Source organism: Myotis davidii, unplaced genomic scaffold (genome assembly GCF_000327345.1).
Source record: "Myotis davidii unplaced genomic scaffold, ASM32734v1 scaffold663, whole genome shotgun sequence".
Lineage (NCBI taxonomy): Eukaryota > Metazoa > Chordata > Mammalia > Chiroptera > Vespertilionidae > Myotis > Myotis davidii.
Genome location: NW_006295816.1, coordinates 6,555,342 through 6,574,988, shown reverse-complemented (window position 1 = coordinate 6,574,988; position 19,647 = coordinate 6,555,342). Strand labels below are relative to the sequence as shown.

The 19,647-nt window shown below is 41.9% G+C and overlaps 1 protein-coding gene across 1 annotated transcript in view; it reads right to left on the bottom strand.

The window, feature by feature from the left end:
• ULK4 (unc-51 like kinase 4) overlaps window positions 1–19,647 on the bottom strand; it is a 284,250-nt gene that overhangs the window by 191,060 nt on the left and 73,543 nt on the right. Inside the window, exons 23-27 of the mRNA XM_015568398.1 lie at window positions 11,471–11,607; window positions 10,005–10,126; window positions 9,546–9,602; window positions 3,840–3,891; window positions 3,640–3,734 (exon numbers count right to left, since the gene is read on the bottom strand). Coding sequence (XP_015423884.1) covers window positions 3,640–3,734; window positions 3,840–3,891; window positions 9,546–9,602; window positions 10,005–10,126; window positions 11,471–11,607 — 463 coding nt within the window. The remainder of the gene's footprint in view (window positions 1–3,639; window positions 3,735–3,839; window positions 3,892–9,545; window positions 9,603–10,004; window positions 10,127–11,470; window positions 11,608–19,647) is intronic.

The window sequence follows — 19,647 nt, the reverse complement described above, 5'->3', positions numbered from 1 at the left end:
TATGAGTGGGTTACATGTGTGTGTTCATAGATGTATATACATTTCCCAGCTATGTCTCAGAACTATAAGACAATAAATGTGAAAGGGCCTAGAAGCTAAGACATCTCAGGAAATAGCACCTTAGTTCCCTGAGTATGGTCTCTACTCCATTTCCCACCAAAGGGAAAGGGCTCCTCAGAGAAAACACTGATTCCAGGGCCAGGCCAGGGTAAGTTACAAGCTGAGCCAAAAATACCGTGTTGTGCCAGAAAGTACAGAGTAGCTCAAAAAATCATGTCCTTTATCACAAGGACACACGAGCCAGCTAGACCAAATCTGCTATGCTCTGAGCACCAAAATGATCACAGTAATGAAGCCATTAATAATGAGTACATATCTGCTCTCCTCATTCCTCCGGAAGAGCTAAACCAAGCTCTGTCACTGTTGAGCTTTTGAACATTCACATAAGCCAGTGGTTCTCAACCTGTGGGTTGCAACCCCTTTGGGGGGTCGAACGACCCTTTCACAGGGGTCGCACGACCCTTTCACAGGGGTCGCCTAAGACCATTGGAAAACACATATATAACTACATATTGTTTTTGTGATTAATCACTATGCTTTAATTATGTTGAATTTGTAACAATGAAAGTGGGGGTCACCACCACATGAGGAACTGTATTAAAGGGTCGTGGCATTAGGAAGGTTGAGAACCACTGCCTTAGAGCCTCCAAAAGGAAAACGGGGATGCTGACATCTTGATTTCACCCCCAAAGACTTAAAAATTTACAAAATGGCAGGTTCTTTATAAAAAAAAAAGGATATTATGGTTTAGTTTATTGTTTTAAGTTAAATGAACTGAAATATATTATATATTTTAGGCCTTATGTATATTATTACCAGAATTTTCTAATAAAGAATCACCTTTATTTTTCCCATTGCTATCATAACATATTTTGGAAACCCCATGAATGGAACAAATCAAATCGTTATGGTATTTCTAACTGCTCTGTAGGCCATACTGATGATTTCCATCGCTGAGACACTAAGTAGTGTGAACTCTGGGAAAATTTCAGTTAAGCACTTGTGCTCGGCGAGAATTAAATGCATGCATCCACTTCCATATAGTAAGTATTGATCAGCGGCCTTGAACATAGTGTGTGTAACATTTCAAACAATGTTATGCTCCTTGGGAAGCTGAATTGTCAATTTCATGTACCCCAGTCATGCTCCTGAAGTGGCAGAGGATCTCCCATGAGTCACAGCATTAAAGATTCTTTTATGAAGCCCATGAGTTGCAATGACACCATTCCTATCATAATACACGCCGTAGTTTCAAGGATTATTATGATAGCATCTCATGATTAGAAAAGAAACTACTGAATGTCTATTTAAATGTAAGTACAGGTATTTGGAACTACTAGATCACAAAAATTCTCCATTGGGTTATTGCTCATTAAAGGAAACAATCAATAAGAAACACTTAAGCAAACACTATCTCAATGGAAGACTGAGAAATCATTACTCAGAAAGTGATCGCAACAAACAGGGTTTCTGCTAACAGTATTATTTGGATTAACTTTCTCACTGAACACAATTTAAAAATGCCAGATAAAATATAAAAGAACAAAACCTTAAAAATATGGAAGATCTGAAAAGACAATGGGGGAACTTTCAGACCAGTTTCTGAATGAAACCTTTACCCAGAGAGCTCAGCTGAACTCAACTCTCAGTATGAGCATTTGTACCCAATCATCTTAGCACCAGGTATAGCCTGCCCTGGAGGCACTTCCCAGTAGTGCAAACACAGGGCTCCAGGAAGGCTTGCTGGGGCGGGAGAGGGAGGGCTGAGTCCAGGTCTTCCCCGCATGCGGAGTTCTGTGAGTTCCTCCCCTGGGCCGGGCACTGAGGAGTGGAGATTCCGTTCAGATAAGGCAGTGGTCGGCAAACTGTGGGCGCGCATGTAAAGTGCGATTGAAACTTCGTGGCCCGTGCGTAGAAGTCGGTATTTTGTGGAAGAGCCACACTCAAGGGCCAAAGAGCCGCGTGTGGCTCGCGAGCCGCAGTTTGCTGACCACTGATAAGGAAAGCCAGGCTGAGAAGGCTGCCCTAGGAAGTTAGGATCTCAGACCATAGTCTCAGGGACTTGCAAAAGGGGTGCAAAGGACCTGTGTCTAAGGAGCCCTGACTGACAGAGCCCGGACAAGCCTGAAGCCTCTTGGAGGAGGGAACACCACCCACGGCTTCGGGGAGGTCATGGCCAACAAGCAGTGGATGTAAAGACGGCCTCCAAGAACACAAGCTGATGTGGACACAAACAAGATCTGACAGACACCACAGCGCACCGCAGTCTTCTGATATTGGAATTATCACAAATAGTGTAAAACAACTACATCCAACAAATGTGAATACATCAATCACAGACTAGGAAATATGTAGAGGGAAAAAATTATAAAAAATATAGTAGATTGAAAAAAAACAGATAAGCAGAATTTCTAATGATAACAAAACTTCTACACATGAAAAATAACCAAAATTAAAAACTCAATGGCTATATTTAGAACCACACTGGACATGGAAGACAGAAATAGAATTAGCCAAAATATAAACAAAATTATCCAGAATATAACCCTAAAAGAGAAAAATGATGGAATATATCAAAAATATAGTGAGAAAGTTTAGTGTACACGTGATCTGAGTAGCTGAAGAAGACAGAGCAAAAAAAGAGAGAATAAGCAGAGATGATAACTGAGAATTTTCCAGAAATTATGAAAAAGGACAATCCAGATCTAAGAGGCACAGAGAATCCTAAGCAGAATAAATAAAAGCAGGTTCACATTTAGCTAAGAAAACCAAAGGCCTTCCCCTCCAAAAAGTCTTAAAAGGGGACAAAGATCAATGGGGGCAAAAAGGGACATTTGTAATACTTTCAACAATAAAGATTTTAAAAAGCCAGGCCAGCATGCTCAGTGGTTGAGCGTTGATCAATGAACCTGGAGGCCATGGTTTGATTCCTGGTCAGGGCACATGCCTGGGTTGTGGGCTCAATCCCAGTAGGGAGCATGCAGGAAGTGGCCGATCAATGATTCCCATTCTCGATGTTTCTATCTCTCTCCCTCTTCCTTCCTCTCTGAAATCAATAGAAACATATTTTTAAAAAAGAGAGAAAACAGATTTCATGTTTTCTCAAGAGCAATAGTTATGCCAATTATGTGAGGAGAGGCTTTCCTATGGGAAAAACTGTATTCTCCAGTCCTCACTTCAAATATCTATTCACAATAATTTAGGATGTGATATTTGAGTGGATATTTGAGGGAAATAAATATAACTCCTAGGAATGCAAACAAAAGACTTACGAAATTGAAGAAAATGTATATGATTCATTTTATTTCCTCCATAGACATAAAACTAAAACATATTTGTACGTAACGAGTGTTTAAATTTAAACAACTCAAATGATCTGGGCCTTTTGTTTTTGTCTATATGTAAGGTGTGCTGCCCATTACTTATGTAACTGAGGAGCAAAACAAACCTGGATACTCAAACTTAAATGGCTTTCAAAAGTAAATAAATTATGATATACGCACATACTCAGATTTCTACAATATGCAGAACTCCGAAGTAAATGAAAAAGCCTATTTTTTAAAAGCTGCCAGGACTGACCGTAGAGCAATAGTCCTTCAGTAAAACAGGATACTGTATTATTGCTTCAAAAGCCGACAACGTGATCTTGATAAATTCTTCCGATGCCATCAGTCCTAGAAATACAGGGGATTATTACCGGTGTTTGTTTACATGCTCAAAATCACAATATCAAAGTACCTCAGTCAAGGATGTAAAATGTCCCTATGGTGCCTACTCACCTATGGCTCCTTCTATGTTAGTTTCTCCTGAGTCTATCGACTTAATATGACTCTGAAAAATAAAAAATACTAGTAAGTGGGGATTTCAAAATAACTCTGAACTAAAACATAGATAACAATTGCCCCCCAAACCACTTACCATTCTTAGTGAAATAACTCATGCTCTATCGACTTAATATGACTCTGAAAAATAAAAATACTAGTAAGTGGGGATTTTTCAAAATAACTCTGAAATAAAACATAGATAACAATTGCCCCCCAAATCACCTACCATTCTTAGTGAAATAACTCATGGCAGGCATTGAATACTATACACGAATTATGAACACCATAATCACTGTTATAAAATATGATCATCTGAATCAGTATATATACATTATTCACTATGATCATTCTTAAACATCCCAATCACTATCGATGAGACTTAACGTTGGAATGAATTCAATAGCAAGGTAAGTCCAGAAAGGACAACCTGCAAGAGTGAAGGTAAGAGGTTCCCTTTGGGGAAGGGTGGCGTGTTCTCACTGTCTGCCTGTCCGCACTGCTGGAATTTTCTAACCGTGCCTGTGTATTCACTTTTTCTTTCTAAATGTCAATCGGAGTTCTGTGACTTCTTTTAGCTTCTTTTCTTCCTTATGCCTCCCTGTTTGATTTTTTAAGTCCCCACTTAATGCCTCATTGATTTACCAATTTTAATGTCTTGATATGTTTCTTCTTCCTTCTCAGTGTGATGGGAATGACGCAGGTGAGAGTGAGGACAGAGTAGGAGGCACTGGAGATTCAAGGGAAGGGGGAACTTGTTAAGGGTCATGTAGGTGAGCGTGCAGGTACACAAAACAGGAATGTGAGCTAGATGCACCCCCCAGTCTGCAGAAGGTGCCCCTGAGACGAGCAGTCATGAGTTTAAAGTGAGACCAGCTACGCACATGCTGTTCTTCTCTAGCTATATGTAGCCCCTCAGAGCAGGGGTGGATACATAGAGAACTGAGTCGAACCAGGATCAGGCTCTGCCAGAGGAGGGCAATGGAGAAAACGGAGGGAAGGGAGGTACAAGTGAATCCAGGGCAGGGAAGGGGGCTGGAACTCTAGGGAACCCTAAGTTGAGTAAAGACCAAAGGCAGCTGTTGGGCCATCAGAGGGCAGGATGAAGAGTGGAAAGACCAACTGAAGTCGCAGAGGAATGAAAGGGCTGTGGGAGAGGGGGAACAGAGGCACTGAAAATTAGGAGCGAAGGCCAGTGTGATGCTGCAAGTAAGTTCACGGGTGTAGGCAGCTGTGGAGGGAAAGGCAAGAAGGTGGCGGAGGAGCTCAGAGGCTGTGTTGGAAGGGCACTCCGTAGGGATATCCAATTCTCTAAGAGTGGTACTAGGAGCAGCACGGAGAGACTGGCAGTGGCCCAATGAAGGAAGATTCTGAGGAATGAGGGGCAATGACCATGAAGTCTGTGTCACAGCACAGGGGTAACGCAGGCTACCTTCTGATGGTGCAAGTTTCAAAGCTGGGGGTTTTAGCAGAGGAGCTAAAAGGATGAACGCCTCCCCACAGATGGGCTCCTTGGGGGAAGGAGTGCAGGGCAGAACACGGCCGCATCTAAAGGGAAAAATGGAAAGCTATGGCTCCAGGGCAGGCGGTGCTATTCAATATCATTTAGTGCTACACTGCGAAGAAGCTGAAAATAAGTTCCTGTAGCAAACTGAGAATATGAATTCAAGGTTTGTAGAAAAAGGAGAAAAAACTCATAACAAGAACATTTGCTTGGCAATGAATAATTATATATTTTTTTCAAATATAAGATTGCACTCTCTCTGCTTTATTTACTGCAACTGAAGTAAAAAAATCAATCAACAAAGCAACATCCGCTTAAAATAAGAATCTGCAGAATCTATTTCAAATAAGAATCTGCAGAAGGCAGGAAGTATGTCTTTTCTTAGAATAACTATCTCAGTGCCAGGGTACATAAAGATTCATGAATGACGGAGTTCGTAATTATATTCTTGCATGAAAATCTATCAAAATAATGTTATCATTTCTTTCTCCTCTTTTATTTGAAAATTTGAATTGTGATGCCTTTCTGTAGAAAACTATAACCACCACACAACCATGACGCTTTTATCAACTAGTGAGGCCAGAACTTAAGAACAACACAGCAAAGTTCTCTTCCTCAGCTCATTAATCAAGAGCATCTTCAAAAGGACAAGAGAAGCACAGTGAACTTAGGTTAGTACACACCATGAGTTCCCGAACATATTTCCTCAATGTCATCACTTCCTGTTTCCCAGCCCAATTCAATGGAGGCCCAGAAAATGACAGTATTCACCATGGAATTTCCCCATCGCACCCGCCATATACTTTACTGCTAACAGTGTCCTTAGGTTCTTTGTTTTACTGAAGAGGAAAACAAGTATGATGACACACTGCTTCTGTCAATAAGAACTGAAAAGAACAATTAGCAGCTGTATAGCCCTCTTTTGCCTGGAGCCTTTGAAAACTTAATAATGGTTTACAAGTATCTTGCCGATTTTTTCCCCAAATACTAGCCTCTTTTAAATATAAGAAGATCAAAACTTTGTTTTACTTGGGGGCAGGGGGAGGTTAATTCCTATACTCATGCCTCCATATATAAGAAGTATCCTAAATTTTTCTACCTAAAAAATAAAAATGTCCACAGATCAAAGAGGCAAACCATGTGCTGGTACCAGTACAGAAATGGAAGCCAATGGGAAGCACAATTCCAAAGCCCCCTCTAGCCTGCTCCTTTAGGACCCTTTTAATGAGCGGAAATCACACCAACCTTGACTGCCGTCTCCACGCCCACCAGAGGCAGGCCAACAGCCCCTGCAGAGCTGCTGTAGCAGAAGTCTAGAAAGTTCTTGGCAGCAAGTTGTGCTACTGGATAGTTACTAAAGGTGGACCAAGTTTGAATACTTCAAATTAAGGCATATTTTTAAAATATGAAAAGATAATAGACCTGCCATAGTACATACAGTAGCTACTCAACCAGATAAATCTTGAAAAATACAGAAAATGGTATTTATTGACAGATAGACCAGGAAGGTTTCCCGAACATCATGCTAAGTATCTACTACACATGAATGGAACATGACACCAAGACAGGGACGCACTGTGCTCAGAATACTTCCACAAAGTCATTCTATGGACTGGGCTACAGACATTTACAGCTGTGCAGCCCAAACGAAACAAAAACAAAGCCTCTCAAACAAGTTTAGGAGACTTTTGTTTAAACAAAATTAAAAAGAATACTCTTAAAGCAGAAAACTCAAGAGGCAGTAGTTTGCTCACCAGCACTGTGAATTTCTAAGGGGCTCTGAGACACAGGAGTAGACTGTGCCTCATGGTATCAGTAGGTCACTATTGCCTTGATAATGGTTTACAATCTTTGGCATCTTCTGGATAGATTAGGAATTAACTCATAGAAGCAACATCCAACCTCAATGACTCATGTGCACAGAACTGTGTGGATAACAAAATCCAGGTCTTTAATTTGAGTTAATACTTCTCTCTCTTTTACTAGTATTTCATCAGTGCCAACACACAGCTAAGGCCAGATAACAGATGTGATAAGAACAATAACAAAAGAATTCTGGGACTGGCCCAGATTCCATCTAGGAAAATGTCCTGAGGAGAGCTCAAAGACCTTTTCCATTTAATTGGCCTAAACTCCCTCTATTTGAGTGACATTATAAGGGGGAAAAAACTGATAAAAATGTTCCAATATCACAGTTATCTTTGAACCAAATAAGTTATTTTCTTTCTTTTTTTTAACATATTTTTATTGATTTCAGAGAACAAGGGAGAGGGAGAAAGAGATAGAAACATCAGCAATGAGAGAGAATCACTGATCAGCTGCCTCCTGCATGCCCCCTACTGGGAACTGAGCCCACAACCTGGGCATGTGCCCTTGACCAGAATCGAACCAGGGACCCTTCAGTCCGCAGACCAGTGACACTCTATCCACAGCCAAACCAGGTAGGGCCCAGGTAAGTTATTTTCCATTCCTAAAAGGGCCTTCATAAAGAAGCCCCTACAGAATACCCCTCACAGAGTACACCCACATCTGGGAGAAGGTTAAGAGACCTTTCCACATTATGCCTCCTCCCTTGTTTCTGAATTACGTGGAGCAGATGAGTTCTCCCCTAAAACCCATGTAATTCCTGTTAGTCCATAAAGACCTTTATGTTGGAGACACTTGGTAGTTCTCTTGAAAACTACAGTGTACTTAGTAAATGTAGGCAGAGAAAAGTATTGCCCTTGAGAAAAAGTAAGAGAATGAACACAGGGGCAGTTACACCTGTCCCAAACAAACACTGTGCCAAAATACTCCAAGGTGGGCTCCACAAGCAAAATTACTATTTCCACGCATTGATATGGAGTGCAATGGGATTCAAAATGCAGAATTACAGTCATGTTACAATGATACCCATATTGTACATAGAAGCAGATTGAAGAGCAAATTAAAGAAGGTGGTAAACAATGTTCTAATAATGAGCGTATAACAAAAATTATGTACTTTGTAGAATTTGGATTCAAGGCGTCGGGGTGATAAAGATTTGAAACTGAGCACAAAAGGACCCCACTGCACTGCCTGCACACACTTCTTACTAAAATCAGTGACCTGCACTCCACATCTGTGCTTCAAACCATCCTTCACCCTATGATGGACCGTCTAGCCTACAGTGGTTCTCAACCTGTGGGTCGTGACCCCTGAAAATACATCCTGCATATCAGACATTTACATTACAATTCCTAACAGTAGCGAAATTACAGTTATGAAGTAGTAACGAAAATAATTTTATGGTTGGGGGTCACCACAACATGAGGAACTGTATTAAAGGGTCGCGGCATTAGGAAGGTTGAGAACCACTGGTAGAAAGTTCTATTCTCACTTGTGGGTGACAATCCTTTTTTTATTCAAAACAAACAAACAAACCAAAAAAAAAAACCAAAAAAACAAACCAATAACCTTGATATGTTTGCTTCACTTAACAGACACCTCTGTAGCATTTTTAAAATCTCAGTTCAGTGTTCTTAATAAACATCAAAGCAAAAGTGGAAGAGCTGCATGACAAATGTCTTAGCTATCCCTCTGAAAAGCTCCCCATTTTATGGAGGATACGTACTGCAACTGCCAGGCAAGGGCAAAAGATAATATAATTCATGGGCCACAATCTGAACACAAGGACTATTTTTATGAGCAAAAACTGGAATGAAAGAGAGCACAATGATTTGTTTTTCATTGCTACCCATCTCATCAAAATTAAAGAAAAGGTTAAATTATGCTTAACTTAGAGAAGTGCCATCATAAAAAGTGACTGCACATAATTGGGCAAGGTAAACCAATGCAAATAATAATGACAATGTATCCCCCGCATTCCCTTTCCACCAGTTTTATTATTTAAAATTTTCTCAGAATGTGTAATGCCAAAGTGGACAAAAGTGTTTGCTATGGACTTACTTACCCTACTTGGGGCTGTCTGTGAACAACATACATTATCAGGAGAAAATGCATTTTTCTCCAAATGTCAAATTTTATTACAGTCAACAGATAAAAATAGAAAAAGGTCGCCTCCCTAGAGACAAATAAATGCCACGAGAATTTTAAAATTATCTCATTCTGACACCAAATTCCACCAACAGTAGAGACAGCCACATTTTTATTAGGGACATGAAAAATTCAGTGTTACTCACAAGAATGGTTCCATAACTGAAAAGGAACTCTTCCGTTACAACTCGAGGTCGAAATACCTGCGTGGTGAGAGTTTCCATAGATTAGATCCTGAAAGTCATGTACAAGGGGAAAAAAACGAACATGTTTTGTCTGAGTCGGCGTTTCTCAGCTCTAGTTTACAAAGAAGGTGAGTCAGAGCCTCGCCAGAGCGGCTCAGTATTTGAAAGTCGACCCATGAACCAAGAGGTTGCTGGTTCAATTCCCCGTCAGGGCACATGCCAGGGGTGTGGGCTCGATCCCCAGTAGGGGGCATGCAGGAGGCAGCTGATCAATGATTCTCTCTCATCACTGATGTTTCTATCTCTCTCTCCCTCTCCCTTCCTCTCTCTCTAAAAAATTTTAAAAAAATAAAAACTTTTTTTTTTTTAAAAAAAGAAGGGAGTCGCAGTCATGTTATTTTTCTCTGGATAAGATCATACCTGGGAGGTGACGAGGTGAAGCACCACGGGCATCAGGGGGAGACAAAGCTTCAGCTGCTTCGCCTGAACCGTTGACGGGTGTTTACGACCGGACACGTTAGCCAGGGCGGTGAGAATGTCACCTGCGGGGGTGAAGGTCACGGATACTCAGGGACCACCTGTCACGGCTGGAAAACTAGTAAGACTGCTGAGGGAATGAACCTCCATATAAATGGAGTGGAGAGAAGCTGAGAGATTACTTACAAATACTGAGACTATAACAGAAAGCTGTGGCTTCTAAATCTCTCACCTAGAAATCTGAGTTTATAAATAGCACGGTGTGTGTGGGGGGAGGGGGGGGAGTCTTAGAAATAATTTTCCTTCCTTTTGTGTGTGTTTTCCAAATTTCAAGCATAAGTGCCTATTACTTTGGTAAACAGAAAAAAAAAATTAAAGATAAGTGAACAGATTATAGATCACAATTTCTAATAATAGAATAGGTGGAAATAAAAAACAGGTCAATTCATAAAACTTGTCATTGGATGATAAGCCCAATAGTAAATAAAACTTGTGTTGTGGATAACTGAACCGTATCATCATCTCCTGAACAGAATGAGTCTAGTAGTAAAAAACTCGACTCACAAAGCCTTCAGACTGAAGGTTAAAGAAAGGTGACAATGCAAAATAAATTTTGAAATGCTCTATTTTCAGTCATTAACAGGCAAAAACATCTCCCAAAGTATCAGCAAGAGGGACAGAGGCATATCGTCCAGCCATGAAGGTATTTCCATTACTCCGACCTCATATCATGAATTTCAGAGTCTAAGTATATTTTACCATAATGGGTGGGGTCAATTTAGCATTTACACATTCCTGGTTTCACGCTACATCTGCTGCAGAAGCATGGAATGGGATTTAAACTAAACGTAAGCACCCCTTAGATTTTAATTTTTGCAAATAACAATGAAATAAGGGATTAGCTGTAATAAACATCTTTTGCAAATCATTATTAGATATTTTTTAATTTTTCAAACTATAGAAAGTTTTAAATTTTAATATCAAAAGCCATTAATATTAAATGTTAATGGTTATGCATTCCTAGGTCCTTTTAACAATAAATTAATCTGTGGTTCTCATCTAAGAGAGTAAGTTTCTTAAGCAGAGAGAAATTTAAGAAAGGCTACCCAAGATAAGAGCCTAAGTCCAATTTTGAGCAAGTAAAATGCTTTTCTTTTACTTATTTTTCAAAACCACCCATTTACCATCGATGACACCCCAACATAGCCTTTAGCCGGCCCCTTCCCTCCATCACCTCTCTGATGCAAAATAACCAGGAAGAGAGATAAGGCATGTGGAGATCTTGAAACTACACATTCAAGACAGAGTGGCACTGCACTCGCCTGCAATCACACACCAGCGAGAATAAAAAAAAAATCAAGTCCCGGCAAGGTGAGCAGCGAGGGGCCCGGGAGGAGACTGCGATTTACCCAGGAGGCGCGGCACTTCCCGCACGATGTGGCGGATGAGGAGGTCCAGGCACCTGGCCAGGTACTCGCTGCCGCTCGGCTGCCGCTCCTTGCCTGGGGAGGTCTTCCTGCTGTCCCTCTCGATGTGCATCACCAGCCTGCAAGCAGAAGAGTGCGACCGGTCACCTCGCAGAAGAGAGCTGATGGCATCTGTCTGGAGATACCGCCACCGAGGCACCGGCTCCAGGGGGCGGGCAGACCCAATCGTGTTGACATTCAGATTGGCAGCAACAGGTCAGGCGCAGCCCGTTTTGGTCTCAGAAAAAGTCTCTCATTTATGCAGAAAGACAGACAGACAACTGGCATCTCCGCCAGGGTATGACAGGACAGCGCCCTGACGACGTCATCTGCCCTGGGCCCATGAAAAGAAACCGCATTCCCCGGGTGACAGTGAAAGGCAAACAAAGGCATCTGGACAGAAGACGGTTCTTGGAGTTTTGAAGATTCAAAGTAGAACCAACCACAGGTTGCCTGCACTTTGTCATCAGTATTCAACATATTCAACTTGCTTGGAACCTCGGGCCAATTGCATGAATTCCAGTTCCTTTAGTAAATCGTGTCCATAAATCCAAAGAAAGAGTTTTGCTCCATCACCAGGTTTCATATGTCCTTTTGTCCAGCAGTTTTATGATATCTGCCTTTTAATGCACTTATTTCTTCTTCAACATCAATTTCTGAACCAACCGTGTCCACCCCAGAACGCGGGGTCATATTGGACCATCACTCTAGATCAGTGATGGCGAACCCATGACACGCATGTCAGAGGTGACACGTGAACTCATTTTTTTTGTTGATTTTTCTTTGTTAAGTGGCATTTCAATATATAAAATAAATATCAAAAATATAAGTCTGTGTTTTACTATGGTTGCAAATATCAAAAAATTTCTATATGTGACACGGCACCAGAGTTAAATTAGGGTTTTTCAAAATGCTGACACGCCGAGCTCTAAAGATTCGCCATCACTGTTCTAGATACTCAGGATGCTGTTTACAAGTTTTAGGCCCATATCCATCCCCTTTGCTGGACCCACCAGTCGTCTTCCCGTTCCCCTCAATGCTCTAAAGCAGTGGTTCTCAAACTTCCTAATGTCGTGCCCCTTTAATACAGTTCCTCATGTTATGGTGACCTCCAATTTCATTGTTACAAATTGAACATAATTAAAGCATAGTGATTAATCACAAAAACCATATGTAATTATATATGTGTTTTCCAATTGTCTTAGGCAACCCCTGTGAAAGGGTCGTTGGACCCCAAAGGGGGTCGCGACCCACAGGTTGAGAACCACTGCTCTAAAGGCACAGAGCCCGCTGACTGCATCCGGCAAAGGCCCCTGTGCAATGGCCCTCTTGCTGGCCTCCCTGGCCGCCATCCATCTCCCAGCTCTGTTCGCACACTCATCCCAGCCAACTGCTACTTCTCAGGGAGAACTTCCAACCAGCTCCCACTGCCAACTGCAAAGAGGTAGTTTACACGTAATAAATACACGTAAAGGGTACTGAAACCTTAACCCTTAGAATCTCTGTGGCCCTCTCAGCAGATTTATTCATGGTTCTGCCTTTCTGCTTATTATTATTTGGAGCCTTGTGTGTGAACACATAAGGATAAAACTAAATCAAACGTCGTAAGTGCAGGCCTGGCCAGTTTGGCTCAGTGAATGGAGAATCGGACTGCCGGACTGAAGGGTCCCGGGTTCAATTCCGGTCAGGGGCGTGTGCCTTGGTTGCAGGCACGTCCCCAGTGAGGGGTGTGCAGGAGGCAGCTGATCGGTGTTTCTCTCTCATCGATGTTTCTAACTCTCTGCAAAACAAAAAATTATTTCAGCCCTGGCCGGTTTGGCTCGGTGGATGGAGCATCGACATGGGGACTGGGGGGTCCCGGGTTCGATTCCGGTCGAGGGCATGGACCTTGGTTTCGGGCACATTCCCAGTGGGGTGTGTGCAGGAGGCAGCTGATCGGTGTTTCTCTCTCATCGATGTTTCTAACTCTCTATCCCTCTCCCTTCCTCTCTGTAAAAAATCAATAAAATATATATTTTTTAAAAAGGCGTAAGTGCCATGTAAGCCGGTTAGCATCCTCTGTTCTAGTTGCAGATGACAGCCCAAGCCGCACTCTAACAAGTATATGACATTGGTCATTGCAGAGAAAATATGCCTAAATCAGCAGAAATATATCAGTACTGCTTAAAGAATCTGACCACAAAACCTCGATTAATGAGTAAACCAAAGAAATAGGACTCCACTATTTCATAAGCGAAATCCAAAATTTGCAGAGTATAGAAAAGTAAATTCTCACTTGTCTATAAGGAGTCATATTTTTCTCTAAAATTTAAATGATCTATGACAAAATTTAATCACGTGCAGCTTAATTAGCATAGTTTAAAAGATCTTTAAGGCAAAAGCTACCCGAACAGTTTTCAAACACTAGTACAGGCTGTTAACACATCCGAACATGCTCACTGGCTCTGCTGGGAGAAATAAAAGACTGATGGGCTCCATAACAATATGAAACGAACTCTAGAATGATGCTCCGTTTCTTCCTTCTGGGATGCTCTCCCCAATGCCTCCCATTAAAGAATGTGTTTACACAAGCTACAGAATAAATTCACTTTACTGACAAGGCAACATTAGTTACTAAAAGAATTCACAGTCTACGAAAGGAATAAAATATGGGGACATTTGAGTGTAGTATCCATAAACACTTTACAATTACTCTACAACCAAACTGCACATGATATTTCCTGGTGTCCTACAAGGGTATCAAGTTAAAAAGATCCACAATCTGAACAGTAACCCAAGTAGACCACAAATAAATAAGATCCCTTCTTTTTTTGCCTCCAGTGCCTTTAATAGGATCATTTCTCCCCAGGACTGTGTTTCCCAATCTACTCCCACCCCCATGTTCCCCCAGGATTCATTCCCACTAACTGGACCACACTTTCCTTAATCCCATCTCTAAAGGAATCCTTATGCTCACTCCACACACATCCACCTCTGTGCTTCCCTCCCTGCCTTCTAGAATGTCCACCTACTGCATCCCCATGCTTCCGTGGCCAAATGTGCCATGTCCTGTACTTGTCTCACCCCCTAGTACCTACACCAGGGCAGCGCCTATCGTAAAATGAGCTCAGTGACAGCAAGGATGACGACATCCCATTCACTCACTTCATGGGTATTTGCAGTGTCTACTGCGTGCTGAGCATTTTTCCAGTGGGTGGGTATTCAGCTCATGGAATGCAAATTCAAGTGGGAAGAAAGAGGCAATTAACAAATAAATACCTAAGAAATAGTTAAGGTGATGATAAGCCTTATAGCAAAGATTAAAGGAGAGTAAGACAATTAGTCACAGGTCAGAGCAGGCCCTCTGGCAGGATGTCCTGTAACAGAGGTCGGGAATGTGTTGAAGGGAGGGCCGCACATTCCAGGCAGTCGGGAGGTACATACAATATCCCAAAGGCCAGGCCATGGGTGGTGTGTTCTTCTGTGGCCGGAGCTCAGTGAAGGAGATCAGAGAGCAAACCAGGCTCTAGCCCTTGTCAGACCTTGCAGGCCGTGGTAAGAACCTTGCACTTTACCCTGAATAGGGGGGAGTGGCCTGGTCTGATCTGTGTTAAAGTCAGCACTCTAGAGACTGTGAGAACAGACCATAGAAACACAGGAAGACCAGTTAAGAGCAACTGTCACAGCTCCGGTGAGAAACTGTGGTGGTAGTGTGGGAAGGATATGAATTGATGAGATACTGGATGTCTTTGTAAGGTATAAATAATTAGATTTGCTATTGGTTGGACACGAGAGACAGAAAAGAAACGAAAGGAAAAGGAAAGAAAAGAAAAGAAAAGAAAAGAAAAGAAAAGAAAAAAGAAAAGAAAAGATAGAAACCAAGAGTAACTCCATGCAGCTAACCAACAGGAAGGACAGAGTGGCCACTGATCGAGATGGGAGAGGATCACTAGAGTAACAAGTCCGCGGCAGGAAAACCATTATTAGATGTAGCAATGCCGATGTCGCGTTGGCAGCTGATGTGCAGGTCTGAGTTCCCAGGGACAGTCAGGCTGCTGGCATTAATGTGAAAGTGCTCCTGCAGCAGATGCTGTTGAAGGTCACTGAATTAATGCATCACCTGGGGAGTACACGGCTCAGGACTGGGCCTTGGAACCACTACCACACAGGCCAACAGATGAAAAAGGACCAGCAAGAGAAATGGAGAATGAGCGACTGGTGAAGAATGAAGAAAACCAAGAAAAGGAGCCACGCTGCCCAGTAGAGAGACTTCAAGAAAGAAGACAGTAGTCGTCTAGTTTCGGGTGAAGGTGAGTTAGGCTAGTCAGCCACACCTTCCCACCACAACAGAACAAGAATGAAGAGTGCTGGATAAAATACATACCCACTTAATAAATAATCACATCAAATTGTGTAGATTACACATAAACAAAAAAAGTGCCTCAGACAACTGTCTACTATTAAAAAAGAACTTTCAGTGAAAGCATCATACAGGGGTGTAAAAAGTGCTATATCAGAGACAATTTAAATGCAAAACGAGAAGGTATACTCTGAAATACTGTGTCAGGTGACACAGAACAAACTCAAGGAACTGATGTCAAACTCTGTGGTGACACTTCAATAAAGCAGTTTAAAAAGGGGCACGTGGACTGTTGAAATAAGTATATTTTATGAAATGTAATAACGAAAAAATCCTAAAGCAATACATTATTTTATTTTTGTTATTGCTTTTTTAAAGCAATACATTATCTTATATATGAAACTGTAAGTACATATGTGTGACAACAGTAACAAATTAGATATCTACAGTCACAGAGGGATATCTGTACATTTCATCAAATTCCTAAAAGATGTATATATTCAACAGGGTTCCAAAAGAAACGTCTTTTTTGAAACTTCCATTGCATGAGGCTTAGCACCACTAAGTAAGTTAGTTAGTAACTAACTCATTTACTATCATGGTACTCAACATAAATAGATACCTGATCAAGGAACTTACTGATAGCAAAAGAAGTACGGTAACATGCTCCAGCCCATGAAATTCCCTCATCTCGCCAGTAGCCCATTAGAAAAGCCCAGCTTGACTAAAAGAAGAAACGGCCTCCTGACAACTCAGTCCCAGGGCCAACTGGGAAACACAATGAAAAGCTGGGCTCTAGCTTACAACAATGAAGCGGATGTTTTGAATCAGCAAGCAGGGCTTTTGTCTCTTCCACAGTCCGAACAGAGGTCTGGTAACAACGGGTAGAAGAGGGAGTGACCGCCTGTCACGATTACATCTAATAACCCGCTCACAGGATTTTTCTTCCCATTTCCATGACCCTGAGCTCCGCTGGACTGGTTCCCAGGAAGGAAAGTTTCCACCAGAGGCCACAACAATTCAATTTGGGGGAATGAAGAAGGTTACTCTGCAGGATGAAAATGATCACAATTACCAAGAGAAAATCGGGGTGCAGACAGGGGCAGCCAGAACCCACGGGGGTCTCTAGGTCCTTCCATATCTAATAGATAAAGTTAATGAAAACCTCCCGACCAAGACAAGACAGGTTCAGATCTTCCAGGTACCTGACATCCTCAGCCAGTGTACAAACCTGTAGTTCAAGGTTATTTATGTCAGCAGACCACTGGATCATAGGGATTCCTGATACGCACTTGGAAATACCCTCAAAAAGGTAGCCCCACCAATTGGCTAAAAGTAGTCCCTTTACTTTGGACATAAGATAATGATAGTTTCTTGTCTTAATTTGATATTACGATGGGTAGAAATAATATTTGCTTATTTCAATTTGCATTTTTTATTACTAATGAGGCTGAAGATCTGTTCACATCTTTATAAATCCCTTTACAGTACACAGATTGTTATATATGATGCAAAAATGTACAGATTTTGTAAGCATGAGATTTTTGATTTATGATTTAGGGGGAATATAAAAGTATCTGATCTATATATAGCCCCAGAATTTCCTTTTATGGTTTCTTTCGTTATGGTTTCTACTCAGGAAAGCTGTCCTTACCCATATTCAAACATATTTTTTTCTTCCAGCTGTTTATAGTTTCTTTGGGTACATAATTCTTTAATCCATCTGGAACTGACTTTTGTATGGTGTAAGCTGAGAAGATACCTTTTCCCCACACAGTTAACCAATCACACAGGGTAAATATTTTTTTAATTGTTCTTTTAAGATCAAAGCAGCTTTTTTTTCACTCATAACCATATTAACAGCAATGCTATGGAGGGGGCAACAGCTCCAGGAAGACCTGACCCATCAGGAGGCACTGGCATTTCAGGCTCGCAGCAAACCCATACAATGGACATAAAAGACTATTCATCCTCTGAAAGGGTTATCATGTCTAGAGACACACAGGACCCTATTTTATCACCCGCCATATTCAGTATGAGCATGAGGCCATTTGAAGAAATAGGTGGAGATTCAGGGGCCATCATATCATTTTTATCCGATTCTGACAGCTCCATTTCACTGCTGCCACGCTAGAAAGACTTGAGTTCTGACATCATAAAAAATGTGCTGAGATTTAATCCATAAAAGGCCAACAGTGATGATGGTAAGCAGGAAAAATATCTACATAATGCAGCAAAGGTTATCGTGGGCTCCTGATCTGAGCTTTGGGGTCTCAGCACACAGCAGCACGTGGTGAGCTCAGAACTCCAGCGGCTGGTAGAGTTTCAGGAGACAAGGAAGGAGGGGAGAACATTTTTCCATATAAACTCATCACAGAGACTTTTAACATCTCTCTGGCCTGAGTCTGCCCCTCGTTTCCATACCTTTATATTCAACCTTGCATTTTATGTGCATACCAACTAATACGTGGGCTGCAGAGCACCAAGGAACAAATAGAAACCATCTTTGCACAGTCTGTACTCGTGCCTGTGTGTGTCTGGGAGTAATTTTATTACCGAATTTAATCTACAAAGCCTAAAAAATTTGAGCTTTGACTGCCTTAAGGGTTCCCCTTCAAAATTAACTGGTACCTACTAGTAATATTTCTTTTAATTTTAAGGGGTTGTTGTTTCATTAAATATTTTTCTTAATTATAGGAGTGAAATGTACTTATTGTAATAAAGCTAAAAATAAAAATGAATTAAGATACATAATATCCCCATCCCACCCTCCTCAGATAACCTGCATGTATATCCCTCCACGCAGGTTTTTAAAAATAAAATTTTATACAAAACACACAAATAGAAGAGTTTTGCCATTTTTATTTGTTGTTTTCTAAAAATAACTTCATAATCCTATATAATAAAAGCCCAGTGACCATAACAGCAGAACCAGAATGACCAGAAAGACGGCTCAACCAGTCACTATGAGGAGCACTGACCACCTCTCAGTCCCTTTCCCTGGAAGGCAGGCTCCCATCACTGATGGCGAATGAGGAACTGGGGTAGGAGGCAGTGGGGGGTGGGACTGGTGAGCAGGCAGAATGGCCGACCTCTTGGTCCCTCCCCCAGGCCCACAGGCTCCAATCGCCGATGGCAAACGGGAACCAGGGTGGGTGGCCAGGAATGCAGGTGGTGCCAGGCCAAGGGCCCCGCCCCGCCGGTTGCCCCACACACAGAGGGCGACCCGCGGCAGGGGTGGGGCCAGCGAGCAGGCAGCAATAGCCGACCTCTCGGTCCCTCCCCCAGCCATCAGGCTCCCATCGCCGGATGGCAAATGGGGAACCGGGGTGGGTGGCAGCGAGATGGCCCTGATCACAGCCTTGGCCTAGGGACCATACCTGTGCATGATTTCGTGCACCAGGCCTCTAGTTAATAGTTAATCAAATGAGACATCGACTGCTAGTTTAGCTATACCATCATTTGTTGAACTATTTCGATACCAATGGACATGAACTATATTTCCAGATATTGACCACTAGAAACAATGCTACATTAGATACCCTCATGCATATTTCCTAAACAATTCATACCTCTATTTTTAGCAGCTAAATATCAGAGGCAGACCTGTTAGAACCAAAGTGATGGGTACTGTTAATAGTCCCAAGTGTTTGAGTTACTTTCCAAAAAGTTAGAGCTACTCACATTTCCAAGAGCCATGTTCAAAAGTGACTTTGGATTTCTAGTTCTGCCTGGTTGGCGCAAGCCCAATCCCCTCAAGTCCCCCATCTTAAAAACTGAA